This window comes from Eimeria acervulina, genomic scaffold, assembly GCF_000499425.1.
Source record: "Eimeria acervulina Houghton genomic scaffold, Eah_scaff73, whole genome shotgun sequence".
NCBI lineage: Eukaryota > Apicomplexa > Conoidasida > Eucoccidiorida > Eimeriidae > Eimeria > Eimeria acervulina.
Window position 1 is genome coordinate 6,280 of NW_013547174.1, and position 27,265 is coordinate 33,544.

General features: G+C 50.2%; 6 protein-coding genes across 6 annotated transcripts; 3 read left to right on the plus strand and 3 right to left on the minus strand.

The window, feature by feature from the left end:
- Positions 1-422: 422 nt before the first annotated feature.
- Positions 423-3,978, minus strand: EAH_00012880 (hypothetical protein, conserved; the record flags this gene model as incomplete). The annotated part of the gene is made up of 9 exons (XM_013391446.1): positions 423-596; positions 871-956; positions 1,063-1,158; positions 1,340-1,448; positions 2,464-2,562; positions 2,760-2,843; positions 3,328-3,356; positions 3,565-3,670; positions 3,859-3,978. The coding sequence occupies 9 exons, from the start codon at positions 3,976-3,978 to the stop codon at positions 423-425; spliced, it is 903 nt and encodes a 300-aa protein (XP_013246900.1).
- Positions 3,979-5,269: 1,291 nt separating this feature from the next.
- Positions 5,270-7,027, plus strand: EAH_00012890 (hypothetical protein, conserved; the record flags this gene model as incomplete). Its single annotated transcript, XM_013391447.1, has 4 exons — positions 5,270-5,845; positions 6,017-6,098; positions 6,468-6,568; positions 6,884-7,027. The coding sequence occupies 4 exons, from the start codon at positions 5,270-5,272 to the stop codon at positions 7,025-7,027; spliced, it is 903 nt and encodes a 300-aa protein (XP_013246901.1).
- Positions 7,028-8,967: 1,940 nt separating this feature from the next.
- On the minus strand, positions 8,968-9,999 carry EAH_00012900 (hypoxanthine-xanthine-guanine phosphoribosyl transferase, putative; the record flags this gene model as incomplete). Its single annotated transcript, XM_013391448.1, has 3 exons — positions 8,968-9,486; positions 9,681-9,828; positions 9,992-9,999. The coding sequence occupies 3 exons, from the start codon at positions 9,997-9,999 to the stop codon at positions 8,968-8,970; spliced, it is 675 nt and encodes a 224-aa protein (XP_013246902.1).
- A 4,768-nt stretch (positions 10,000-14,767) lies between these two features.
- EAH_00012910 (cholinephosphate cytidylyltransferase, putative) lies at positions 14,768-16,828 on the plus strand (the record flags this gene model as incomplete). Its single annotated transcript, XM_013391449.1, has 8 exons — positions 14,768-14,885; positions 14,991-15,242; positions 15,468-15,598; positions 15,741-15,832; positions 15,943-16,009; positions 16,109-16,186; positions 16,340-16,459; positions 16,673-16,828. 8 exons carry the CDS (start codon positions 14,768-14,770, stop codon positions 16,826-16,828), a joined length of 1,014 nt encoding a protein of 337 aa, XP_013246903.1.
- Positions 16,829-19,695: 2,867 nt separating this feature from the next.
- On the plus strand, positions 19,696-22,915 carry EAH_00012920 (hypothetical protein, conserved; the record flags this gene model as incomplete). Its single annotated transcript, XM_013391450.1, has 8 exons — positions 19,696-19,852; positions 19,970-20,157; positions 20,321-20,395; positions 20,583-20,690; positions 20,918-21,042; positions 21,167-21,212; positions 21,430-22,691; positions 22,843-22,915. The coding sequence occupies 8 exons, from the start codon at positions 19,696-19,698 to the stop codon at positions 22,913-22,915; spliced, it is 2,034 nt and encodes a 677-aa protein (XP_013246904.1).
- Positions 22,916-23,746: 831 nt separating this feature from the next.
- EAH_00012930 (KH domain-containing protein, putative) lies at positions 23,747-27,139 on the minus strand (the record flags this gene model as incomplete). Its single annotated transcript, XM_013391451.1, has 3 exons — positions 23,747-24,830; positions 24,973-25,322; positions 25,661-27,139. The coding sequence occupies 3 exons, from the start codon at positions 27,137-27,139 to the stop codon at positions 23,747-23,749; spliced, it is 2,913 nt and encodes a 970-aa protein (XP_013246905.1).
- Between the last annotated feature and the right edge of the window lie 126 nt (positions 27,140-27,265).

A 27,265-nucleotide genomic window follows, 5' to 3' on the forward strand; every position in this document is an offset into this window, starting at 1 on the left:
TAAAGAGCCCGTAGCATCGGCGTAGCCTAATTTCACTCACCACTCAGAGGGTAAGGGGGCCCCAGCCGCCTCCGCATGCAGCATTAGAGGCATGTCGCATGCATAGGGCTTGTCGTTGTTATGCGTTGTAGCTGGAGAGAACAGTAGGAGGTGAGGCGAGGAGGAATTTGTTTATTCTCCTTTTCCTGTGTTGTTTTTTTCTGCTTTGTTTGTTTACCGTAGGCGCCTTCTCGCTGTTTAAATTCAGGTAGTGCGTACTGCACCGCCCTGTGGAATTTCTGATAGCCTAAGTGGCTTTTATACATAGCGAGCTCTTGAGGGGGTGTATTGATGAATTGTTTAGGGTCTGCTCTCCACGACCCTTGTCTACTGCTGCTGTTTTCGAGGTTTGGTTGCTCGCTTTGAATCCTCTTCTATGCGTCTTACTGCGGGGAATCCGGTGCTGCAGAAAGAGAAGAGAGAAGAGGCAGAGATGGCAGTTTGTAGTCGTGTCCAGACATAACAAAAGAAGATTCGCTGTTCGTTGGATGTTCTTTTTCTGCATAGAAACAACTCCATTTGAACGAAGGAGGTCTGCCGCCGCCCTCGCGGATTTCCTGAACACAGTAGAGAGAAAGCAGCGGCATAATCTGATGTTTCTTTTTTATTTATCTAAATTACGCACCCTGACAGCCCAACCCAACTGCAGCTTCGAGGGGTCCGTCGCGTAGCACTTTGTGCGGCCGAAGAGGTCTTCTGAGTCTCCTGTAAATGTCGTATTATCATCATCGTCAGAAACACCATCAACTGCATGCAAATGCATGCATGCAAATGTATGCATGCAACTGTATGCATGCAACTGTATGCATGCAACTCTGCACACTGGTTTACGCACCGTTCATTCTTCTTCTGCATTCTGCCCCTCCAGCTTTGCTGTATTTCATAAGGCCGAAGAACCGTTTCTTGCCAATCCTCACCTGAACCCCCAAGTGCTAATCTCTACAGAACACGAAGAAAGAAAAAGAAATAGAAACAGCAGCACAAAGCCAGAGTTTGTCCCACTTCAAAGCCCTCGTCGTAAACCATTGTCCAGGTGCCGATCTGCAGGCCGCTGCCGGGAAGCGTCACGACTAAGAAACTCCATCTTCTTCTCGTTGGTGTTTCCGTACGAGTTGCGCGCTGATCCGTCAGCACAAGGCGCGTACTCAGCCCTTGTTTGCCGCTTTCCTCATTCGCCCACGAATAAAAGTCTTCTACGCCTAAATTACATTGTGTATGAAATAAGAGAACGAGTGCGTGCAGCGCATGCAACACAACTCAGAGTCTTCTTTAAACCCCCAAATCGAATGCAGTTGCCTACTCGGGTCTAAATTCTCCATATTCATGTTGGGAGAGCCGCCGCCGCATGCAAGCGGCTCGTCTGCTTCCTCAGCACCCAGAACGAATCTCCAGGTCCCTACGACGTCGGACTGCAGCGGGCAACGCCTTTGCAGAGCAAAGTAATATTAATAATAAATCAAACAAGCTCACAACCAAGGCGTGAATCGGTAGATCAGCCGTCGCCCGCTGAGCAGCAAGCGCTGCTGCAGTAACACCAGCAAGGAAACCATAAGGGAACATGATTTTAAAAACTCCTTTTGAAAAGGATATTCGTGGGACAATTGGCCTTAAAAAGGAGATTAATATGGCCATAAGGGATGCCGTATTATCCCAACTTTGCATATTCAACGCGGTAAGCTGCGCTGTGAGTTTCAGGTCGTCCGTACAGCGCGTGTAACGCATATTATATTCGATCGTCTTGATGACGGAGGAGTTGATGAATACATCATTAGCTATGTTTTCATAGTTGCATTCTTTGCTTAAGTGTACTTATGGCTTCTTATCGGCAGCAACTACACTGTTCAGCACTACTGGATTCAGAAACATTTCACCGGTTTCAGAAATTGCGGAACTACAGAGTTAGAAATTGCAAAAAGAAGTTGAGCCAAAGAGCTCAGCTGAGTATAGAGAGGAAGGGCTAAATCGTTCAAGTGAGAAAAGTGTTTTGTTCTGGTGGCGCTGCTTTAAATGCTGCATGCCATCCGATGATTGTTGCATGCATGCGTTTCTCGCTCGTATGCGTTTCCGTGCAGGTAGAGGTGGTGAAGGGTGGGCAGAAGAAGACCTTTTGCCTTGAAGATGCCCTCATCTGTCTGCACTGCGTGTTAATACTAAGAGCGGCCACTATGAATGCATCCAGACTATATGGATGCATGAATGAATGATTGCTGATTAATTTCTAGCTAAGTCTGTTGCATACGTAACCACCTGCGTCGGTGCTGCGGGGCTGTACATCGTCGCATATGGGGCTGGCGTTGCAGTGCGGTACGTCACAGGCAATTGGGTTGACAGAGGAGAAGTGCCGCAGCAAGGGCCAGAAGAAGAAGGAAAAGAAGAAGGAAGCGAAGAACTCTGCACAGGCAAGCAGAGACTCTGCTTGCTCACCAACTGAGGATGAGGGCAATACCCCGATGCAGCTCGAATAAGGTAATCTCTTTCCTCTGTGAAGGCCCTAACCCTCCCTGCAATATCAGCGAATGTTTGCTGCGCACACCCGCAGACATTCACACACCAAATACCCTCTATAAAAACAGATTCAAATGCAAGAACAAAAGAGCTAGAAAGAAGGAAAGAAGAAACAAGAGCACTTTAAAACAAAACCCAGAGGCAAAAGAAAGCAAGTATATTCTTTCTTTCGTTCAAGAAAGAAAGAAACTCCTTAACCTCACCTGCAATCGCACCTTGTGTCCAGGCAGCCACCGAGTCTGATTAAACTTCTCGATGTCGTCTAACGACTCAGCAGTCAGCGTGCACAATGTCTCGAGCTGCACAATAAACGAACAGAAGAGGGAGGTGTACATACACCACAAGCAGACAGGCGCCGCTATCCACGCGAAAGGAGCAGCCAAATGCCATGTGCAGATACATCCCAATGAACAACGAGACGAAAAACAAAAACAGTACAAACTCGACTGTCTGTACAGAGCAGCACCGGGACCAGCAGCACCAGAAACGACACGAGCAACGGCAGCAAAAGCACCAGCAGCAACAGGCAACAGCAGCAAAAACAGAAGCAGCAGCAACAGCAGCAGCAGCAGCAACTGGGGAGGAAGCTGACTGTATCGAATCCGGCATTGGTGAAATGCGAGGCGACGTCAGTTGGCAGTTTTTGAGCTTTGAAGAATTCAACGACTAACAGCCGTTCCCTCTCGAGTTCAGGGTCTATTTAATTGGAGGAAGGAGAAACGGAAAACAGAAAATAAAGGTAATATTATTATTTTATGATGCATTGTATTGTATATTGGTTACCATATACATTGCTACATTATTGTTATGTTCTGGTGTACAACATACAGAGAGAAATTTACTACTTCAATTCTTACTTGGGCTCCGGTCCCCACCAGAACCCGCGAAAACAGCACAAGAGAAAAAAGTAGACAGGGACTGACAGCACTTCAGAGATAACAGCAACAGAAGCAGAAGCAGAAGCAGCAACCGTAAAGCAGCAGCAACAGCAACAGCAGCCTAAGATCGTGCTTGACTCACCAGAGTTCCAGACAGAGGCGAATCCCTTGAGGTGTTCGGGGTAATGCTTGCAAAGGAAGTCTACAATAAAGTGAATAGCGTTTCTGGGGCAGGCCTCTTCGATTTCCTGCGAGTGTATTTACACAGCAGATATTTGCACAAAGCATATGTGAGGCAGGCAGGCATGATTACATGTGCTGCTACTGTTGAGTTTATTTATCCCGTAAAACCCAGCAGTAACACCAGCACCGCACACGCAAGTGTGCTGCTACCACTGAACTTGAAGTGTGCATGCGAGAGGGTTTAGAGGCCCACCTGCTGCAGACGAGCGAAGAGTTGAGCCACCTGAGAGATCTGCAGATTGACATTTCGGTCGGCATCTGCTGGGTTTTCCTGTCGCTGACGCCCTCTGTTGCCTACGTCGGGATGCGGCATCCTGAAGGCGGTTCTGGTTCTCGTTGTGCTCGTGTTTGTGTTTGCGTTTAGGAAGACCAGATCTTTGACGAGCTGCAAGAACCTGTTCTTCTCCCTATTCTGCTTTGAAAGTGAGAGGAGAAATGGAGAAAAAACCTTCAGCCGAAGCGCCGCCGAGACTCGAGAGCCACCGCCGACTCGGGCGAGGTGACTGACGGCTGCAAAGAAGAAGGGAAAAGTGGAGAGTAATACGCTTCTAAGCAGAGAAAACAGAAGGGTATCTGCTAAAAAGCACTAAGAACTCATAAACAACACAATTAGGAGGAATGTCTCAGCAGCCTTCGCAGAAGGAACTCATGAAGGCATCTTGAACTTGAATGTACGTACACCCGGGCCAACTAGCCCAGCACAGGCAGCGCCGTCGATCTTCTCATGTTGCCAGAGTTCTCCCTTCCAACTAAGCGTAATTTCGGTTTTTTCAATGCAGCATTACATATAAATGAAATTTATCACGTATATATTGCAGCCATTCATCGCTTTTAACCGCATATAGGCCAACCGCCGCCCCTCTCCCAGCCGCTGCCGAGCACGCGGATCAGCTGCCGCCGGAAACACCTGAAGCGTGGCTTTCTTAGTAGTGAATTCTCTTTCCAGCTGTGTTTGCCTGCACTTGTATTTCATTAGGAATTAAACAAGAAGAAGAGCGGTCGAGACAATATACAAGGCTTCCTTGGGCCTTCTCCCGTAGCTTGGCATTCATATTTACCGTGCTGCCCGAGGGCTGCCGCCGGCTTCCGGTGTACGCATGCAAATGCAATGGTTCCGCTTTCTCGCTTGATTTATTTATTTATTCGAAGTGTAAGGCAGATCCATCTTTCCCTTCCGCCTCCAGTCTCTCTCTGCCCTCAGTGGCGAACGTAGGCCTCCAATGCCATCTTGACGAAACTCAACGCGCCGAGGCTGCTGCACCTTTGGAGAGGAACTGAAGAGATCTTCAGCAAGCAGAAGGCTTCCTGTGTACAGCTCTTTCTTGAGCTCACTTCGTTAGCTGTCCTGCGACCCTCTGCGCCCCCCCACCACTCCCTACGGAAAGAAGCTGTGGGCCTGAGGCGTTCCCTGTGGATAGACGGTTTCTGTCCCTTCTCTCTCCGTCCTTAAGGCCTGCGTCTTCAGAGGAGTTATTTGAACGGCAAGAAATCCACTCTCTTAGCTGTAATGCATTAACTCAGGGGTTTCTTCTTCTGCTGGCCTGAGTGCTTAGACGGCGCCGCTTCTTCCTATTCCCTCTGCTGCCTCTGCCTCTCGTTGCGTCATGGGCAAGCAGCACGAAGAAGGCGATGAGCCCAGCACTTGCATTTCTGCTGCTGCTGCAACAACAGCAACAGCAGCAGCTCACAGTGGGCTGCGGCGCCGCAGGCCGCCTCAGGAACCGGCCTCAGGGGAAAGAGGCAGAGGAGGGGCTTCTGAGTTTCGTTTAAAGCAAAAGGAAGCTGGCAGTGATGATGATGATGATGGGGGTATTGAATTGACGGCTGCACAGACAGCGAAGGAGACGGAAGCTGCAGCAGACACAGACAGAAGAAGAGAAGATGCAGGAGAGGAGTCCGCAAGCAAAGCTAGCAAAAGCAGCACCCTGTCTAACCACCAACAGAAGCAGCAGCCGGAGCAGCAGAAACAGCAACAGCAGCAGCAGCCCGAGAAGGAGCAACAGCAGCAACAACAGCAGCAGCCGGAGCAGCAGCAGCAGCAGCAGCAGCGGCCGGGTGCTCGTTTGTTTATAGAGTTGACTCCGAAGATTAAGGAGTTCATTGAGCGTCGCGTCCCTCAGAAGCAGCGCAGGGACCTCATACTAAACGAGACTATAGAGTTGGATGTGCTGCAGCAGCTGGTGAGGGGGAAGAAGGTTTGCTGCTGCTGCAGCTGCTGCTGGTGCTGCTGCTACATGTTTTGTGTAGTTGTTTGAATGAAGCTCAGAGAGAGAGCGGAGTCAGCACAGACATCATGTTGGGTCTGTCTTCGTTTGTCTTCTCTGTTGCTTTTTTCTTCTTCCTCTTCTCAGGTAAAAGCAGCAAATGCAAAGGCAGGAAAGACAGAGGAGAGGGTTTTAATGAGCGATCTTGTTGAAGGGTCTCACCTCGTTGGTAGGAGCTGGTGTTGCTGGTGGTGTTAGAGTTTGTCTTTGCATGCGTCTTTGTGCTTGCCTTTGTCTTTTTCCTTTTATTTTTCTTTGTCTTTATGTTTGTCTTTTTTCGTGCGTATGTTTGTCTTTGTGTCTGCGTTTACTTCTGTGTTTGTTTGTCTGTCTTTGTCGCTTTCTATGCGCCTGCGTCTCAGCAGCGCTTGCTGCACCAACCAGATCTTCTGCTGCTACTGCTGCTGCTGCTGCTGCTGCTATTGCTGTTGCTGCTGCAGTTGCTGCTGCTGTTTGTGGGGTGTGTGTTGGCTTGTCTGTAGCGTTTCCGTTTTGTTTTGTCTGTGGTTTTTCTTTTTGATGTTGATTGTTTTATTAGGGCGTATTGATCCTCCTCCTGTTTGTTTAAATTCGCTGAGTTTTAAAGAAAGGCTGAGATTAGAAGCAGACGAACGCAGACATCAGGCTGCCCTCCGCAGCGTAAGAGGAGAGAAGAAAGACAGCAGCGACAGCTTCGCTGATTTAAACAGAAGTCTGGCGTGCGTCTCCTCTTCGTATTTCTTTATCTTTCTTTCTTTTTCCCTCTCTGCTCTTCTCTGTCCCTTTGGTTCCCAACTTGATAGCTAGCTACCCTCACTCTCCAGCATCAGTATGCATGCATGCACACAGTGCTGCAGTATGTGGAATGCTGCGCTGGTGGAGCGGGGATAGGCAAAGCGAAGTGGGTGCGTAGTCGGCAGCTCAGGTGTATAGACAGGTCACCGGTTGTTTGAGTGCATGCTTGCGGTGCTGCAGCATGGGGGTAAATGCACTCCTTGGCATTTTCTTAACCTTCCTCGGAGGTTACTGGGCAGCACTGTACAGCGGCGTCAGTTCGTTTCAAACGGTGAGGAAGGGGGGGCCGAGGGGGAGGCGCAGCAGCAAACCGCTGCACTCTAGCACCAGCAGCAGCAGCACCAGCACCAGCAGAAACGAATAACAACCTAGCGCTGAAGCTGCTCATGCTGCTACTGCTGCTGCTGTGCATGCATTCATCCCGGCTGCACTTCTTTCCTGAGCTCGTTGCGTGTGACGGGACAGCGATATTGCTGCTGCTGAAGCTGCTGCTGCTGCTGCTTGCATGCATGCATTTATATTGTGTTTGTGAATATCTTCTTTCTGTGTTTTTTGTGTGCTTTGCAGCGGGTGGTTGTGGGTCTGATATGTTCGGTGGTTTGTTTAGTTGTGGAAGTACTTCTTTTTATTCTCCACGATGAACGACAAAACAGAAAACGCAAATCTATGCGAGGTGTATGTACACCGCAGCCCTTCAGAACCGCCTAGGCCTCACGCCTCTAGTTGTTTGTATATTATATTATAGACAAGTTATAGGCAAGTAGCTTGTCTGTAACTTGTCTATAATATAATGACGACTAACATGCATATGATATACGAATAATTTGTATATAGTAGAATATGTGTGTATAATGCAAACAACTCGGGCATAATATAATAATATACAAGAACTTGACTATTGTTATTATTCTTTTTTATTTTATTCTACTTAATAGAATTCTTCATTTTCTGCATTTGCCCCACACCGCTGACCTTCGCCGCTGAGCGGCATCAACGGAGAGACTGTAAACTAACAAACAGCATAACAGTCTAAGACTCTTGTTTTTAGCAAATAACACCATAAATGTATATATATATATATATATATATATATTCATGCACGCTGCATTACTTGATGTTCCTATACGTATTATATATATATATATATATATATATTATATAATAGATGTATACATATAGTACACCAATCCCTTTGAAAGTCTCTTTGCGTTTCTTTTTAGCACATCGTATTATCAGCATACCTAAGTAAATTGAGTTTGTACTATTTCTGTTTACCTCGTCGACAAATTTAAAACTGTTTCTGTTCATTTTCAGCAAATGGCATCAATCAACCTACCACGGTATACTTCTAAGTTCAGTGTTCCATATTTCTATCTATGCTTCTATATATATATATATATATATATAATATATATATATATATGTCGACCTAGAACACTTTCTGCTCAATGGAGAATTGATCGTCTTCAATATAATTACTTCTGCTTTGGTTTCTATTGCAGTCGAATTACGGCCGTTCCTCCTTGGCAAATAATCAAATACTCTATTTAGAGTTGGTTCCCTTCAGGGATGGGACTGGTTCTCTCCCTGTCCAGCCTCTACCGAGAAGTCTAATATTAATGCTTCTGCTCTGCAGCATGTGATATATATATATATATACCTAAGAACAATCAGTGTCCTATCTCTCTCCCCCTACATATATATATATAGATATATACTATGGATGTATATAGCATATATATCTATACCTAGAAGTGCGGTGCTTGTTGCGCGCATAAATCGCTGTATAATTGATCCCCTCAAGTGAATAAATGGTTTCTGAACAGTTTTCGTTCATAGTGTAATGCCAAAGACGCCCCCAGTCTTTAGGGGTTGGGCTATAAACGGCCCTCCTTAGGGTTCTGTTATTATTTGTATATCCCCTAAGCAACTAAAACATAAACATGTGAAGGCAAATGCAGCGCCAGGCGAATAAATTCTCAACCATTAACTTAATTAATTAATACTTAAATCTATTCTGATGATGCATAACTCCAAAACGCACGCAACGGAAAGGGTCTGCTCTAAACAAACAAACCCAATAGTAATTCAAGCAAAGGTACATCATCATCACTTCATCATCTCCTCTTCATTCTCCCGACTTTAATCTGGGGGGCCTTTTTGGTTTTAAAAAGGCAATACTTTGGGGAAGATATAAACGACAAGGAGATGAAAGACCACCACCACCTGTAATGCTGTACTCACTATTCAGACCTTTAGCCCAATTACACCTTCAGACCCAACAGCCTTTTGCCGTTATCACTCAGTGTGCAAACATGAGGCATGTCTCTGAACATCTGGTTGCAGTCGAAGCTGAACCCAATAACCCATTTATCCGGTAGAGAGAAACCGACGAAGTCCGCTGTCTGCCCATTTGAACGAGTAGTACGCTTAAGTGTAAGCGTTGCTATACGAACGCTGTTAGGCTGGAACTGCTGCAGGTATTTCTGCAGCTCTGTAAGGGTGAGTCCTGTGTCTATGATATCCTCTACAATTAAAACATCCTTTCCCTTCAGGCAGGAGAGATCATCGCTCACCACCTTCAACTGGTTGGTGCTCTCTGTACCCACGCAAGAACTCACGCGCAAGTAATGCTCAAAGAAAGGAGGGCAAGTCGCCTCCTCATCGTACAGACTCAGCTTCGCCAAGTGCTGGAAGAGGGCAGAGAAAAAGCTGCGAGAGCCCTTCAATAAGCACAGACAGTGCAGCTCCCTGTTCCTATACGCCTTCCGGATATCGTAGGCCTGCATTCAAAATAAGCAGAATGAAACAATGTTCCATAGATAAATAATAACAAAAACACCCATATTAATAGGAAACAATCACACACGAATGAATAGGGCTCAATGGGCAACTTCAAGGGTAGAAGGAGTATAAGGACAATGCCTGAGCAAGCTGGTTGATCTCCCTCTTCATCAACAATACACAACAGCCTCACCATCTTCTCCACGCGGTCCATAAGAAGCCCGTTCGGAATAATTATATTTTCGATGTATTTGTGATACTGCTTGGGCAGCAGTAGGTCGTCTGGGCTGTAGCGGACATCATCGCCGATTACGATGGGAGCGCTGCCGAGGGGTTGTCCGCTGCGTGCAGAACAAGAAGCAGAAAGTGTTGCATAAAACAAAGAAAGTTAGCCATACAACTCTACGAAGGGGGAGAAATAGTGCAGGAATACATAGGAAACGAATGAACAGACGCGCACGGCGCGATAGCACGGCCAACACGAAATCAAAATAGATCACTCACTTCGTCATCTTCAAAGGTATTTTAGGAGGAGGATTCGGTGTAAATGCGCAGAACAAAGAATAGATACTGTTCAAAAGAGGAAGACAACTCATTCTCTTAACTGAATGCCTCTTCCGCCACAGACCCCACGGCAGCCTCGAATGGGGGCGCAAGCCCGCACCGAGGTGTTCTCGATACCAAGTGCGACGAGGAGGGTGCTGTGAGCGAAACCAGAGAAAAGGCACATTAAATGGAGCTCATCAATAATGTATCTAATATTTATACAATTTAAAATGTAAAGATGAGGCGCTCTGCTCAACCATATCACATAGCGGCTCTCACTAACTACCGTCTTGCAACGGAACAAGGCTGTACAGAAACTCCTTGATCGTTCCTCCTCCTCTCTTTTGCCTCGATGACGATCATTAAGAAAGGGGCAATTATATTAATAATTGCCAACAAATTAACAATTATATTGAAGAATCAAAGAAACCCAACCCAGCGCAAACCAGAAGAGCGGCTCTCGCCCGCAAAGTCCATTGCATCGATCTGTATGCCATTCAGTCAGGCGCTGTTGCACACCTTCTGCAATGCATAGAAAGTGGAATTCAACGCATTAGCTGCATATATTGATATCTGCATGCGGCTCTGCACAAATATGCGGCTGCTGCTCCCTACGCTATCGTGCTCCGACCATTGAGTGCCCTAGGCCTTAGATGCGGGCCGCTGGGAGATGCAGTGCAGGCGAATTCTTCGAAAATTAATATGCAGAGGCAGATACTCTACACTCAAGTTCCAAGCGGTCCTGGGTACAGCAGCATAAGGACCTGCTACTGGGGTGGAGGGAAAGGCGGGGAAAGGCCGACATGGGCTGCAACTTCTGCTGCAAGGCGTCCCCAGGTGTGAGCATAGGTAGGCTCCTTTTGCTGCACCCAGTAGCAGTGTAGACAGTTATTTAACACTTATTTTGCTCTCTGTAGCCAGCCTGCACAAAAGTAAAAATATGCCAATTAAATATGCCAATTTCAGGCCATGCTCCCCCACACTCTCGCTTCAGGGGAACACGCACCTGTTTGCCTAGTGCGTTGCTCTGCTGCTGTTTCAAGTTGATGCAGCTGCCCTGAGGGCAGTTGGAGGGGCAGTGTAAGATCTATGCGACGCACACCGGCCCTCCGTTGGCTGGAAGAACTTACCCCGGCGTAGCGCAAGACCCGGTGACCTGCCTGAACCCTGCAGCCTCTCCAGCCGCAGAAAGACCGCTATGAGGAAGTGGGTCGCGCCATATAGGGACTCCGATATCTTGGGTCTTCTTGCAACCGAGAGAAAGTGGCAAGGAACATCCCCCAATCCCTACTGCTACTGCTGCACAGCCGCGTGGAGGGCGCTGTCCAAATAAATTATTTGCCCTTTAGGAGGTCCATTGGGGACACGGCAGTGCACGCCAGCCCAGGGAAGAAGTTGCGTTAGTACGATGTGATATCGAGAAACCTTTAACTGTTCATTCGGCTGGACAGGGAGAGCGACCGAATGGCCTCCCCCTTCCCTGTATCTTATTCTACCCCCTGCTGAAGAGCCATGAAGTCCCAATACATACACAATTTGCATGCAAAGTGCACACGCGTCTTTGCAAACCACTACTTCTCAAGTTACTGTTATCGCTCCTGCTGCAGGTGCTCCAAGTGCCCCTGGGCAGTCCTGCTGAGCACTCATACGCTATCCATACGTACAACAGTCTAGCCTTCATTGATTAGTCCCGCGAAATCGTGATAGCCTTGCCTCTGGAATTCGGCAGATGCATTCACCTTCCCCGAGGGCATGCAACTGTATTCTACATTGCGAATGCGGGTATTAAGCATAGTGGTGAATGCCGTTCGTATGCATGGGTATCTGAGAAAACGCAAGGAAACCAAATGACTTCTGAATCCTGCAGGTAGTCAAGTATTTCGTCGATCTGCGCAACTGGAAACTTTTGTTTCACAATGATTTTGTTCAAGAGCGTGAAGCCAGCTCTTACTTTGCTAATACCTTGCTGTCTCGAAAGGTGCTATTTGACGTTTTATTTTGTCCTTCCCTACCAGCTCGTCTACGTCTTTCTCCATCTCCACCTAAAGATACAGGGGTCGCGTGCACCTCGGAATGCCGTTTGGGGCTGCGCCGGGAGTGAGGCCGATGCCATCCAGTGGGTATCCAGCGAGAGGCCGGGCTGGTGGGGGTTAGTCGTTATTTTAACATGACTGGGAACTCTCCTTTTGACAGTGCGCACTTTCCCTGTTTCTCTGATCGAGTGCGTGCACATTTCGGCAGTTTCCTGCAACACCTCTTCATTGGGTTGGAGCCTCCGCGCGGCTTTCTCCTGGGGATGCTGGCTCCACTCCTCTTACAGCAAGGGATGTAAATGCTGTTGAGAGCGCCGGTATGCGCACTCCCTCATTGGTTTCGTGTACGTTGACCTCACTGGCGTCGTTTGGGGGCCGCATGTGCACTCTCCACAGGTTCACCCACGGCATGCCTGTCTTGTCTGCCGTTGGAGAAACGCAGTGACAGGGACTACGCCAACGAATACACAGGTAGGCGGACCATCTTGCAGTAGGGTCGAGTACCAGATCCACTCCGGAGCCTGTGCCAAGTACCCCCAGCGAATTCTGACCATTCGCACGAAGCAGAATGAGCACAGAAATAACTTGAGGAGGATCAGAAAGTGCGGCTATCACCTCTTTCCATACCATCAGTGCTCCCCACGTTTGGTGCGGGCCAGGGCATTTCCAGCGGTGCTTTTTTTGTGGCAGTGCTGCTCGCAGTCGTGCTCGAAACACTTTTTCGCGAATTACGTGACACTGCTTATTGCATAAAAAGCAAATGCGCCGGTTATTGGTTCCATCCCCCTTTCCAATGCCAGATCCGCCAGTTGTGGTACGGTCTCGCTTCGTAGCTTACCTCGGCTTGGCTGACATTCCTCCCACAGCCCCAATGCCCGTCGGCCCTACACGTGGGTCATTTCGAGAGCCGTTATCTTCCTTCTCAGCTGAGGTGGCAGAAGCCGCCAGGCCTCCCAGTTGTGGGGACGAGATATGCAGCTCGCACTTGTCCCTCTCAGCCATGCGGTGCTACCGCATGTAACAAGAGCTATCGGCCTTAGCTGAGGACCGTCGCGAGCTGCAGGACTGGAGTCAACAAAAACCGGCCCATCTCCCCTACGGCCTCCAGATGTGCTGGTCGCAGTGCCGCAAGGTCAGGCTAGGTGAAGAGCTTGCCTGCCGTGGGTTACGACACACCTTCCTGTATTTCCTGCTGGAAGGCAGTACATGCAAATATACCAAAGGCTCCTTTCGATTCTGCAGTAAGACTCTAGACGATGGTCCAATACTCATTTGATCCTCAGTAGCCAGATTACGCGCAATTATACACTCATGTCCTGCCTTCGGTTGGCGCAGGCTACACAGCCTGTGCTGCACTAAACTGAAGTTTTGCAGGGAGGAAGCTTGCTGTGTCATGGCTAGTCAGCGCAGAGGACATACAGAGTGAAGAAAACGGGAACAGGTCAGTGAACAGGGGGCATTAGAAATAGCACCACGAAGGACTCAAATGAGGATACTGTTGTTTGATCCACTAGCTCCAGCTGCATACGGAGGCGTCAAAGCCGTGCGGAACTTTCGAGCCTTTCGCAAACAGCATACTAAGCCTATGCATTGGGGGGCAAGCTGCTGCACTGTATGAAGCTAATGCCTTCATTGGCTATCTCGAACAGAAGGCATGCAGGCGCCTAAACTAAGTCTACCAAGATGTACAAAGTTCGTACATAGACACTTACGTGGCCTTCGTGCCTGCACCCAAACAAAAGTACGGCAGTAACCTACAGGTCTGTTGCATACACCAAGAGAAGATTTGGTTGTCCCTGCATGTGAAGGTACTTTGCAACATAAGCTGCAACCAAATGGTTTGCAACATGTCAGGCCACCTCTTTTCCACAACCTCAGGCCCTTGGGCCGCTGCGCCCAGAACGTCTGGGGATGGGAGAGGAAGTGAGCTGCTTCTAAGGGACTCTTGCCTTGAGCCTTTTGGCTCGACTGCAGCGCACGGACCGTCGGTACAGTAAGCAGACAGACAACCCTGCGGAGATGCAGGTGAACGGGTGAAGCTGCATCTTCTGCTCATCCCATGAGTCCACGGCTTCAGTTCTGCAATCCCTTGTTGCAATTTGAAGTGTGTTTTCTACAGCTTTAATTGTTTGAGAGGGAAGAATAACTCGATGGCTATCATCAGCACAGAACACCGACCCTTCAGCCCCAGTAGGGCTGCCTGTGCCTTGCCGACAACAGGGCTCGTGCTGGTCTTGTAGTGAGCCTGACCCAGTTTAGTTTAGCAGCTTTTATCTCCATCATAATTGGGTGTTGTTTTCTTTGTCTCGAAATCAGTGGAGTGGCAGCGGCATTGCATTGCTGCGGCTGCCGGCCCTTCAGGCACAGCGCGATGCGTCCATAACACGGTTGATTGCACCGCGTTTTCTGATTCGGCGAAGACCGCCCGCAAATGTCTTCCCCCTGTTAATATAGAGTTTCTTGCCCCGCTAATTGGGCGCGAAGCGTCTCCAGCGTGACACGATCAGAGCACGCAGTCGCCGTATATGCTGTTGACATAAGGCAGGAGCTGTCCTGCGTTGTTTTCCTGAACTACCCTCTGCGTTCCACCCGCATCCAGCTAGCTCAATTGAGTTGCAGTGCAGGCCACTGCGCCTTGTTGTGCGCATTTGAGTCAACAAACATAGGGGAAGCACCCGTCCCCCCACCTCCGAGGCCCTCTATGAAGAAGCGCAAGGCTAGCGAGGACCTCTCCCCGCAGCCTGACTCCCAGGGCACTGCCCCTGTGGAGCTGGCAGAAGGCGAGGATCCCGAGAGGCCTGTCCGTATATATACCGACGGTGAGGTGCTTTACGGAGGTGGAGAATCCGCATACAGGCTTCGTGGCCGTGCTGCACACGGCTTGGTCATGCCTGGGTCGTGGGATTGGTTTGTGTGATCTGCAGGAGTCTATGATCTCCTGCATCTTGGCCACATGCGGCAGCTCGAGCAGGCCAAGAAGATGTTCAAGCACGTGTACTTAATGGCAGGAGTTGCTTCTGATGAAGAAACGCATCGGCTGAAAGGCCAGACTGTGCAGAGTCTAGAAGAACGAGCTGAAACCCTTCGTCACATAAAGTGGGTAGACGAGGTCATTGCCCCCTGTCCGTGGATCATCACCCCTGAGTTTGTGGAGAAGCATCGAATCGACTACGTTGGTGAGCTGAAGTGTTGCAATTCGTGCAACATTTGGTTTCTCTTTCAGAGATAGTTGCTTTCACTATAGGCCGTTAACTGGTGATAGCGTACGTTCTTCTGGTTGATCCAACGTTAAGGCATGCGAGGGCACTGAAGTGCGAGAAGGAAAAGGGAAATGGGAGAAATGAAAATGTGGCTTGCAGGAGTGACAAGTGTATGCGCGTTTATGCGTGCGTTGCTGGCAGCTCATGACGCCGAGCCCTACTCTGCTGTTCAGAAGAGCAAAGATAAGAAGAAAGACGATAGAAAGAGAAGGAAAAACAGCAGCCCAACAGAGGCAGAAAGCGGTGACATATACGGCTGGCTAAAGAGCAGCGTAAGTGTATTTTTGCTTGCGTTTCAGAGGACATAGTTTCTGGTTTCTTCCGAGCCATTGCTTGCTTTATTTGCCTTGCTTTCGTCTTCCATATCCACTGAGCACGTCATTGCTGTGTGGACCACTCGCCGTTTGTTTTCAGAACAAGTTCAGGGCGACGGTGCGTACCCAGGGTGTCTCGACGACGGACATCATCGTCCGCATCCTTCAGAATTACGAGGATTATGTGGACAGGTTCGTCTGAACTGTCTTGCTGTAGGGAGCCACCTTATCTTCTGTCTGTAGGCCCCCTAATGTTCTTGCTGCTGCGTGAGCTGGTGGGGGTGTGGGCGCGTTTGCTGCAGATCGCTCTCACGCGGTGTCAAGCCGAGGGACATGAACATAGGCTACACGAAGGCTAATGCAATAAAGGTTTGTCTTATGACGGTTGCTTTCTGCTTGTGAGGCCCTCATCTTGCGAGTGGTGTGGCCTTTGACGTAGCTTCCGTTCCTCTCTCTGTCTCTTTGCAGATGAAGAAGAACATGCAGCGTTGGGGAGAGAAGGTCTCTGACGAGCTGACGAAGGTTACGCTAACGGACCGACCTTTGGTGAGGGTTGCAGGGTTTGAATCAGCAAGTCTTGCTAGCTAATGGTTCAGTAGTTGCATATGAAGGTCCATCTGGGGTGTCGGGCGTCGCAGAATAATGGGATTCATCTAGACTCCCTTGGGTTGGCTTGGGTTTCTGCTTTTGTTTTCCCAGGGGGTACACTTTGACGAAAGCGTCGAGAAACTCCGTAACAGCATTCACCAAACGTACGACAACTGGAGGGGACGGTCCCACAGACTGCTGCGTGGCTTCGCGAGCAAGTTTGAACCCATGGTGAGGCAGGAAATGAATGCTGGTTTTGCTTCTTCGTAGGGAGGCGTTCAACTGCTCCTTTCTCATTGACTGACACAGTTGAAGGGGCTCGCAATATCAACTGTGCAGTGAATGCATTTTTATGCGCACGTATGTATATGAACATATAATTATGCACTGCGTCTGCGAAATGTATATATATATATATATATATGTACATACGATTGTGTACAGAAGTCACTCATTGGGATTCATGTAAACCACCACCAGTCGAGCGACGACGACGCGGCCATCTCCGATGGCTCGGGCCTCTCAGACTCGCCGGCTCCGCACGGCAAAGAAATCAGTGGTGGGCAGGCGGGGGAAGAATCGGATGCTGCGGAGGCATAAACTTGCTTTAGTCATATTCAGTCTTTGCGTCATTGGCGCCCTTTCAAGCTGCTTCAGCGGCACTGCCCATAACGGGAAGCGCGTGAAATGTGAACACTAGTACACGCCTGGCTGCACAGAAGCTTTCATGTATATACATATATATATGCATTGCACATCAGCATACATGACATGTTGAAGCGTGGTGTATGTTTTAGACGAGGCCTTCCACCACTGTTCCCTTATTTCTACGCCGCGTAACAGCTGTATTGTTGCCCCAGAGCATCTCGCAAGGAGGCTGGGGAGCGGCAGTTGCAGTACGACACGGCAACAGCAGGCTTTGTATAGTTCTTTGCCTCGAACACTGCCGCTTCTGAATACGTATTTCGTGATGCTTTCTGAAAAGCATGAATGCGTGCATACGTGGGGTGTCTCGACGGCTTGAAGAACTCTTGAACGCAATCTGCAAACTCCACCTAGCGCGATTGGAAGGTTTGTTCAGAGTCACGTGGCTATAGCCATTTGTTTGCAAGTATTCCTTAATGATAGATGTATTGTGGCTGCTGTTGCTGACACTTGCAACAGCAGCGTGCTGGTGTACACGCGCCGCCGCGTGGACGCTCTGGGCAAAACAGAAATCGTCTAGGCCGCAGGTATGCTGAAAAGAGGTCGCCTTTAATTCCTTTTATAAATGAGCGAGCCGTCTCAGGATGTGCTGCAAGATCGCCGCCAGCGAATGCCTTGGCTTGTGGTAGGGTGGAAAAGAAATGCGGTTTAATGGCGCATGCATTTTGACAGCTGGGACAAAATGCCTGCAGAATTATGATGATCAAAGCGTCGACTCGGTCCCATCAGCAACGCGAGATTTCGAGTACACAACTGCTCGAAAGGCCGTTCCATTTTACCCTGAATCTCAGAACCCTGTGGTGGAAGTTGAGCCCGTGCAAGAAATTTTTACCGGCGTGCACACCGCGGAAGTGCGTCGTACAGAAGCTGTGTAGTTGAGAACTTGGGGCGCTAACTCGCCAATTGATTCTTCAGAATGAGCTCTTCCGCGTTGAAAAATCTGCATCAAGCGGAATCACTCCAGGCGACAGAGTCGTCAGCGGCTTAGCAGTCGATAAAGCAGGACGTCAGTACCAAGCTCATGGCCCTGCTGCTGTTCACCGGCCAGTTCCGGGGGTAGCACCTCTGTGCGAGACGTACAGCAATCCTGCAATGGCACTCGAAGGTAGTACCACTTGGTGCAGTTGACGTGATACGTCTTATCTAAACGCAACAGATTGGGAGAACCCTGTGCAGTGGCGCAATCTCTCAGAATTAGGAATCATGCGCCTCACTCCTGCAGCGATGATACCGTGTGAGACCCAGTTCATCTAGAGCATCCAGTGAACACCTCTGATCCAGCGCATGCATGCGCATCCTGCAGTGTCTAAGCCGACGAGTTTACTGCTGAAAGGCCACGAGTGCAACGTCGCTCGAATTACCGCTTTCGTCCGGCTAGGCGACGCCTCGGCCGCAGGAATCATCTTCCGATCCAAAGGACAGACCGATTATTTCGCTGCAACTCTCGACACCGGCAGACGGGTAAGTTGAATGGTCCTCAGCAAAGCCATTCAACACCCATTTCACGTTGCTCAGGTCGCCAGCCTGTCTACCAATCACGAAGGCGTGCAAACCAACCTAGCTGAAGCCCCGATCTTCTACATAAATCCATCTATTCGACATCAAATTACTGTGGTAAAAGTCAATAATTGAGGGCAAAAGTTTCTCGCGTTAACTGTCCATCAGGATGATCCAGGCGAGGACGCACCACTGGAGATGTTGGTAGACGGGCGGGTGGTTCTTTCTTACCAAATGCCATTCAAAGGTAGACAAACATTGAACTTCCACCATAATATCTCATGTTGTAAAGATTAATTGGGTTAGACAAGGGTCGCTTCGGGCTCATTGTGTCGCGAGGCAGTGCACTGTTCGACGGCTTCACAATCGAGCGGTAGTAGATCCCCCATGTCGGGTTCCTGGGCCACAACAAATAAATGAAGGCAACTCACTTGTTTGTGTGCGAAGTAATTCGCTATTATTTAGTTATTTATTGGTCTTAGTGCTCGAAGATAGTTGCAGGGAAGCCACGGCTTCCACGCGTCCAAGAAAGCCATTGGCACGAATCCTCGTAGCACTATTGCGGTCACGACTATGCGTGTGGTGACATCGCGTTTTCGGTGATTTCTATTTGTTCAGTTATGGAGACTCAGCCTGTTGCATTTCATCTCCAATTCAATGGCGCTTCGTTGACCTTGTTGCCGGGGTGAAGGGCAGCAGTGCAGCAGCATTCTGGAGACTGAACCTGTACACGGGTACATACAATCTGTCAGCAAAACTGGTGTCTCATTATTCTAGAGACAAGCTCACTTCTTAGTAGACGGCTTCGCATGCGCATGCACTCTGTCTGAACAGTGTCGGGAGGAACAGTGTGTTTGCTCGATTCGCCGGAGACGCATGCCCTGCTCACTACAACCGATGCTAGCAGCGGTGCCTTCAAGTGAAGAAGATCCTGTTGATTTTAAAGCCAGAAGTTCAAAGAAGTAGCACAGAACCAGGGAAACCGGGTGAAGTCTTGCTGCCTAGGGCTGGTACGCCTGCCGCATTCATGCGCTGTTAGTTTTGTCGAGGAGCGGCTATTATTTTAGTTGACAGGAAATAGAGGGAGGCCTAGTGACCCTATATTTGCTGCGCGTGGCTTATTGTACGAACAGCTGAAGAAGATGCCAGGGTCCACAGCTGGAAGCACGCCGCTGGGACGCTTCTCTTCGAGCTCGTCGGCGGACACCGTGCATACAAGTGACTTTTCGACGTACAGGAGCAAAGGGCGTGAACTTGCACAGGCAATGCTTTCTGAAATAGAAGACCTGCTCAGAGGATTTGATGCTGACCTTAAGACGCTCAGCAGTAGCAAGTCGAGCAGTGTTTGCCAGCGAAGCTGGTCGGACGCTCCTTCTCAGCCTGTTGACTTGAACTCATCATCTTCCCTTGAATCTTGCCCACGTAAGCCTTCGGAATAATCCAATAAGATGAATAAAGGTCCTCTGGTACCCTGCCTATTCAGGCTTAGTTTCAATATTCATTGGAAATCCCAAAGTTGCTGGTGCGGATGCGATGCAGTGCCCTCCCGTAGCAGAGTGTCTTGGGGGCTCGCTGATTCGCATATATGGAGATTGTCGAGCTCAGCTGTGCAAACGTTGTCTGATGAGGGCGACGAAGAGGGGAGCGCGTTCATGACGCTTATCAGAAACATCTACAAAATGGTGTCTTCGGATATCGCACCAAAATTACATGGAGTGACCCAAGAGGTAATCAGCATGTAGTGCAGAATTGTACAACACAAATATATATCGGTACGTTTGGCTGCCCGTTTCGGTTTACCAGTGAACCAGGACCAGGACATTTTTGGAAGGATCGTTTCCTCGATCTGAAACCTTTTGTGTGTTTCTAGTGCCTGTCGTTGTTGAGCAGGTTACGGAATTGCGCAAAAGCAATGAGCTGTTGACTGAAAAGGTGGAGCAGCAACGGCTACGCAATGATACATTGGTGCGTAACTTTCACGGGAGGCGTTAGGCAGTGGCAGCTGTTGGTCACTTTTCCCCTGTGATCTCGCTTATTTTATGAAGTAGACGCTCTAGCGGGGGAGATCATTGCATTATAGCATCAGAGTCCGGAATGGTTCTCTTCTGGAAGTCCTTGTTTCTTGTCCCAGCATTCGCTCTTTTCTTTTCAGCTCGAAGAATACGAAGACCTCCAGTCCGAACTTAGAGCTAAAGACACACAGCTACGTGAACAAAGACGGGTGTCAAAAAACTTAGGCATGTATCAGGGAGAAAATGCGGTGCGGCTTTTCTTTGCATACCTTGACGTGATCTACAGAGTCTGCTGGTAGTGGGGAATATTCACTTTTTTCCTGCAAGAGGCTGTATGACGGGGATATAGGCAGCAGCATAAGAGCCAGCTAAGGAAGCGTATACTGAGTTTTAGGCGCGGTGCAGTTTACTAATTCTGCTGTGTTAGGCATGAACACCTCGCTACAGTGGCTGCTGTGATATGGGCGTGGTGCAGATGCTTAAAGTGGAGTTGGACAGCCTGCGCGTCCGCGTTGAAAAGCTCGGGGGGGGAAGCAATTCGGCTCGACCGGCGGTTCGAGAAGTTCAAAAAAAGACGGATGTTCCGTGCAAGCGAGCCTCGTAAGTCTTGGGTACTGTCTGCCATTCAGTGTTGGCCGCTGTTTCGGGTGTTATTTTTCTTCGTGGTGTTCTGTTTCTGCTCAATGTTTGCGTTTATCACACTTTTGGATCTGCGACTGCGCAGAAGCAATGAATGGCTCAGTAAGGAGAACGAAGAGTTGCAAAGAGAGGTAAAGGCTCCCTCTTCCCCATTCAGTTTGTTCAAGAGACCAATGGGATATTCGTAGAGTAGCAACAACTTTGGGGCTGGCAAAGTATACACTGGGGGTAGCACTTATAACCTCCATATAGTTCGTTTCTAAGGGAACAGCAGGTAGTAAATGCCTACGCAGCAGCACTCTACATTCTGCTGCAGCTGCCGGAACATTTTCTTGTGGATGCTTCTAGGTAGCTCGCTGGCGAACAGAAACGTCGGAAAAAGAAGTCTTGATCAATGAGTTGAAGGATGTCATTAAAAATCTCACGGTAGCTGAAACTCCACGATCACCAGTCCAACGCAAACTATCTACAGCGCGACCAGAATCCATGCTCGGCGCAGCAACGATGGGTGCAAACAGAGCCTTTTCGGACGCCGCTTCCCTGGATCCTCAAGTAGGCCCGGCGTTGACTTTGGAAACCCCAAGGGGGCGTCTCCGCAACAGCCTGATGGGGAGACTCTCCCCTTTTCCTTCTTCGAAGCGGTCCCCTTCGGCTACTACACTTGCACAGGATCTAAGGATATCTCCTGCTGCACCAACCGACAGTGCAAAGGTTCAAGCGACGGCTGTATCAGATGAGCAACCCAACAGCCGCACAAGGGATTGTGCCCCCGAGCCGCCGCGCGCAGAAGTTACTGTGGTAGACGCGGCAGATACAGCTGCGGGTTTTGGAGGCATTAACGCTGCCCCGCGCGAAGGAGTAGGGCATTGGGTGGAAGCCATATATGAGGCAATGGAGAGAGCCCTCTTTGAAGTAGAAGACATCAGGGCCTCGCGGATCAAAGACGCCGAGGCGTGGGAGTGTAGTAAGACCAATATGAAGCAACAGCTTACGCGGACAGAAGAAAAACTTCGTGCGGCTACCGCAGAAGCTCAAACACTGACGAGCGAGCGCGATGCAGCGCTTGTTGACCAAGGTGAAACTCAGAAAAAACTGGACGAAGTCACTAGACAACTACAGGAGAGTATATCCGAGGTAGCGGAGCTCAAGGAAACTTTGGAGAGGACAGAACGAACAATGGAGGCAGCGCACAAAGAAGCAGCTGCCGCACAACTTCAGTTGACGCAGGCCTTAGCTACTGCGGAGAAACAAATCGCTGGGCTCCAGGATATGGTCGCATTTCGTAATGGACTTATCATGTCGGTGGTCTGCAACACAATTGATTTGCTCCCCAAGCGGCACTTGCAGGCAGATGAGAGTACAGGAGATTCAGATGTCCAGGTATTGGGGACGTCCGGTGCAGAACCCCCCCTAAAAAGACCCTCGACGGGTTCAACAGCCGACGACAAGTACGAAGGCGTCGCTGAGGGGTGCCGCTGCCCTCTTCAGTTTTGCGGCAGTAAACAATTGATGCAGCGCCCAGACGTAACTTCAAGTGGGCAGAAGCTTAAGGTCGTTTTCAAGACGCCTGATGACGCATGCTGCTCGACTTCGGGTTGTCTGAAATTATGGTGAGCCCTTGCATCCTTTAGAAACGGGTGTTCGCTTTTGTCGAAGGTCAGAGTGCCGGTGTGCAGTTGCGGGAATTATGCCTCCCTACCTTAACGTCGTAGCTGCTGTTGCATGCTGCACTTGCGGCCGGGTGCGCTTTTGTCTGTCTAGGTGCAATTCGGGGGCAACGGCAAAGCGGAATCTGCACAACCGCTGGTCTCCCTTCAGCCGCCGAAAGACGTAGAGAGGGGAGCACGCCCTACCCGGAAGTCGCACGTTGCGCCAGAAGTGAACAGAATATGGGTAGCAAAGCCGGGGCTTGACTTTTGCAAGGATGACCCCGGGCACAGACCTCGTGCACTGCAGCAGGCAGAGTCTCTGCACAACGTTCTGTACCTCCGCCGCAACTGGCTCTTTTCTGCTTAGCCTGTGAAGCAAGCAGGCCTTGCATGTTTACCTTGGACCAATTCGTGGGACAAAGCACTTGAAATTGTTAACTGCTACCCACTGATTCTGAATTCTGGAGCTGCGAGGAAACGTGGTCACCAATTAAGTCGGCCGGTTTCTGCGGCGATGAAAAGCGACAAAAAGGAGCTGCACGAGTATCGAGCAGCGGAGGAAGACTGTTGTCATTTATAGGAGCTACTTCGTTCGTTATAGCAGCAGGAAGCCCCCAATAATACTTGCTAATGCATACAACTTCCTCCTTTCACTGCTGCTGAAGCTGGTTAAGCGGCGACGACCTGCCGGCGCAGCGGTCAACCCTCAAATGAAAACAGGGTTGATCGGCTCTATGAACCCGCAAGCCACTAGACTAGACGTGCCAGCTGGGAATGGACCGAGAGGCCAAGCTGAGTGAGGGCTTCTAAGCAGACCAATCGTAGCTCTTGGAGCAAGTGCGACTGGCCGCCCATTGCAGCGCCAACGTGCAAAGCCGGGTTCGACAGATAATCTAAACTTGCCGTCAAGCGTCCACTTGCCACTTTACGCCATATGCATGCACACTGTTGTTACCTCCAAACAAGCTGTGCTCTACATGTAGGTGCGCCAACCAACCCGCACCTGAACTACTCAATTAATTCGCACTATCCTCAACCCCGACGGACTCTTCCTCTGTTTCCGCTGCTACGGCTTCACTGCTAGCCTTCGCAGGCGCCTCTGCTGCTGCATTTTCGGGGCCTGGCGACTTCTTCTGCCAGCGACCGCCCGGACGCGCCATGCAAACACCTAGAGAGGGGAACGCTGTTTCATCGTCTACACTAGCGTTGTACGGTTTAGGGGGAGCTGCTGGCTTGCCGCCAGCGCCCCGCCGCCTAGAAGCTGCTCCATCTTCTCGACCTCCTGCATCATTCCGATCGCCGCGGCCTGGTCCTCTGCCGCCTAGTCTGGGGCGTCTATCGCCTCCGTCGAGCCCATTCTGTGCCCGTGTGCCGCTGCTGTTGGCAACGATCTCCTGCAGCATTGCCGTGGCTTGATCCACTGCTGCTTGAGAACCCAAGAGATACACCGCCTGCGGGCGGCCTTCTATGACGATGTTGTCCAAGTCGCACTCGCTTTGCAGACGACGAACGTTTGTTCCCTGGCGGCCCAGAATCAGAGGCACCGCCTCGCGGGGAACCGCCACAGTCGTAGCCACCTTGCCACTACTAGCGACTTGTTCTTCAACCCTCTTAATGGCATCTTGAACGGCGTCGTGGCCATCCGTCAAGCCCCGCACAATAAGCACCTTTCTCGGGACATCTACGCGAATGCGCAAGCCGAGTTCGTCTTCCAGCTCGCGATGGGTCTTGTCCACAAGAAAGAGAAGAGCAGCAGCAAGAGACAGCTCCATTTCCTCTTCCTTCTGCTTCTCCAGTGTTTCTCTCACCAACTCGAGGGCCTTCTGCACAGCATCTGGATGCCCCGTGAAGGTCAGCGTAACCCTCTCACCGTCGTGGATGGGTGGCCTGCAAGACGCCCCGCTGAGGCTTTCTATTTCAGCCCGCTTCGCGCGGTCCACAATGCGTAGCTGCGTTGCTTTTATCTCCATCGTCTCCGTCGCACGCGCCAGCTGATCCATAGCTGCACGCAATGCCTCTACAGCAGCAGGCAGCGCCTTCGACGGCCCCACCAGCAGCACCCCATCATCATACCGAAGAATCGAGATCAGCTCATGGCCACTGCAGCACACCACCACCCACAAGACGCACCCATGTTCAAAGTGGTTCCAGCAGGCAGAACTGCACTCTGAACAGTAAGTAGAAACTCAAGAGAGGGAAGACGGCTCTACTACGCTGCAACAGCATACGAGCAGCAGCTTACTCAATGTGGGAGAAGTCCACCGCTGCCCCACGAAGAATCCTGCTGGCCTTAGCTCTGTCGCATTCAACAGCCTGGGAGCTGAAATCTTTAAATGCCTTCTCCAGATCTGCACAAGCCTTCTTGCAGGCTTCAGGGTCTGAGCCCTTCACCACAACTGCAGCCGTCTTGCTCGTGTCGCCGCGCCGAGGAAGCCTCACAAGAACTGTAACACCCAAAGCACTCTCCACCTCCTGAACCTTCGCCCGCGTCTTAGAGGTCCCCTGGGCCATCGCACGAACAACCTCTGCCTCAAACTCGCACTTGTGCTGAGGCTGAGAGGAGTCGCTTGCCGATGGGGGAGATCGAGACTCCTGAGGAAACAACCCATTCAAAAAAACATCTTTTGTGCAAACCTTTGCTAAAGATAAACGCAAAGGATAATTCATGCAACTACACACATCACGCTTCTTAAACATGTATATAGTGAACAGTTTCCTAGAGGGTAATAAATGCATTCAAGAATTCAGAACTTGGAGTTACCGGGGTCACGATAAAAAACGCAAAATAACAATAGCCTAATCACCCTATATTATATATATACATATATATCATGTACCCATGCAAATATATATATATATATATATATAGAGAGAGAGAGAGAGAGAGAGAAATGCCTGCTTGCCTTGATATGGGGGATGGCTTTCTTGACGGCCGCCTCATGGCCCAAGACGGTGATCCACTTGTCTTCTACCCAGAGGAGAACGTCGAGCTCAGCCTCTAAGCGGCGGAGGTTGGCGCCGCCGCTGCCTATGAAGGCGCCAATGCTCTGTCCCTCTAGAGAGACGCAGTTAGGGGAGGTGCTGAGCCCCAGGGGTACTTGAGGGAAGTTGCATGCGTTTAGGAAAGCCACACACTTGTCGCATGCACCTTGGTTATACGAGATGATGCTAAGAGTAACGCCGCGGTCTCCCGCGCCCTTCTTCTCCGCCAGCACCCCGAACTTGCGCTCTATCTTGCGCAGCAGCAAGGACGGCTGGCCTTGGGGAGTAAGCAATATATAATTTGACTCCGGAGGAAGAGAGACAGTAACCGTTATCAGAGAAGCTCCCCCTTCTTCAGGGACTGCTGCTCCAACCTCCTTAAGCCGACGCCGCAGAAGCCCTTCCCGCTGCTGCACTCTGCGGTTGTCTGTGGCGGTAGCCGCCTGCTGTGCAGCCTTACGAGCTTGCTTTATTGTGTGATCCAGGGATATCTTCAGTTCAGACACTTGCTGCTGAAACGTACGCAAGTCGCTCTGCTGCTGCGTCAGCACCAACTGCTCCTTGAGGTGAGCGAGATACCGCAGAGACTCCTCAAGGCGTGCCTCCTGGGCAGCAGCCTCAGCGCTCCTATCCTCGGCGCCCCCCTTGCCTTGTTGAGCACTCAGCCTCTGCTGTTCCTTCTGCTGCTTCTGAATCGTCAGCTCTGCTTCCTTTATCTTCTCCTGCACCTGCTGAACTGTGGCGCGTTTGTTGATGGGTTTCTTTGCGCGGCTCATCTCCTCATCCTGCGCCTCAAGTATTTCCTTCTGTAGCTGCTCCGCTGCTTCAATAGTCTGCCGCATGTTGCCTCCCTGCCCGATGCTATTCTCTAACTCCGTCAATCTCCCCGTCCACTCCTCAATCATTTTGTTAAGGCGAGACGCCAAGGTGGCTGCTCCCGCCCCCACGCGCATAGCATCGTTCAGCTCTGCTGCTTGCTGTCTTTGCTCCTGTTTGCGCAGCTTCTTCTTGAGGTTTTTCTTCTGGCTGGCTGTCATGCCAGTCATATCGATATCACGGCGCTGCAGCAGCGCAGACCCAGGAGAGCTGTCCTGATTTCCAGCAGCAGATTCTGCCTCCTTTAAAACGTCCTTTGCTGCGGGCCCTCCAGTCTTTAGAGATGCTCCGGGAATTGAAGCATTACCGTCAGCCTCTGCTGCTGCAGTCGAGGACACCGCGACGCCCTGGCGAGACGCGGCCTCCCCTCCCTGCCTGCTGTGGCGGCCCTGCCCATGAGCAGGGCCTCCTTTAGAGTTGCTGCTTGAGGCTGCGTCACTGGGTTTAGAGGCACTGTCCCCAGGCTGTTGCCCTCCCCTGTTAGCAACAGGAGCGGCGCCGCCAGCAGCAGCAGCAGCCGCCTCTCCTTCAGTCCGCCTCTTGCGAGCCATTCTGATGTCTTGCGTCGCCAAGGCCTTTGAACTTGGTTGGAATATACGCAAAATGAAAAAGGAAAAACAATTTAGAGACTATCACAAACACAGCCGCCGCCGCCGCCAACCTATCTAGGCCGTTAC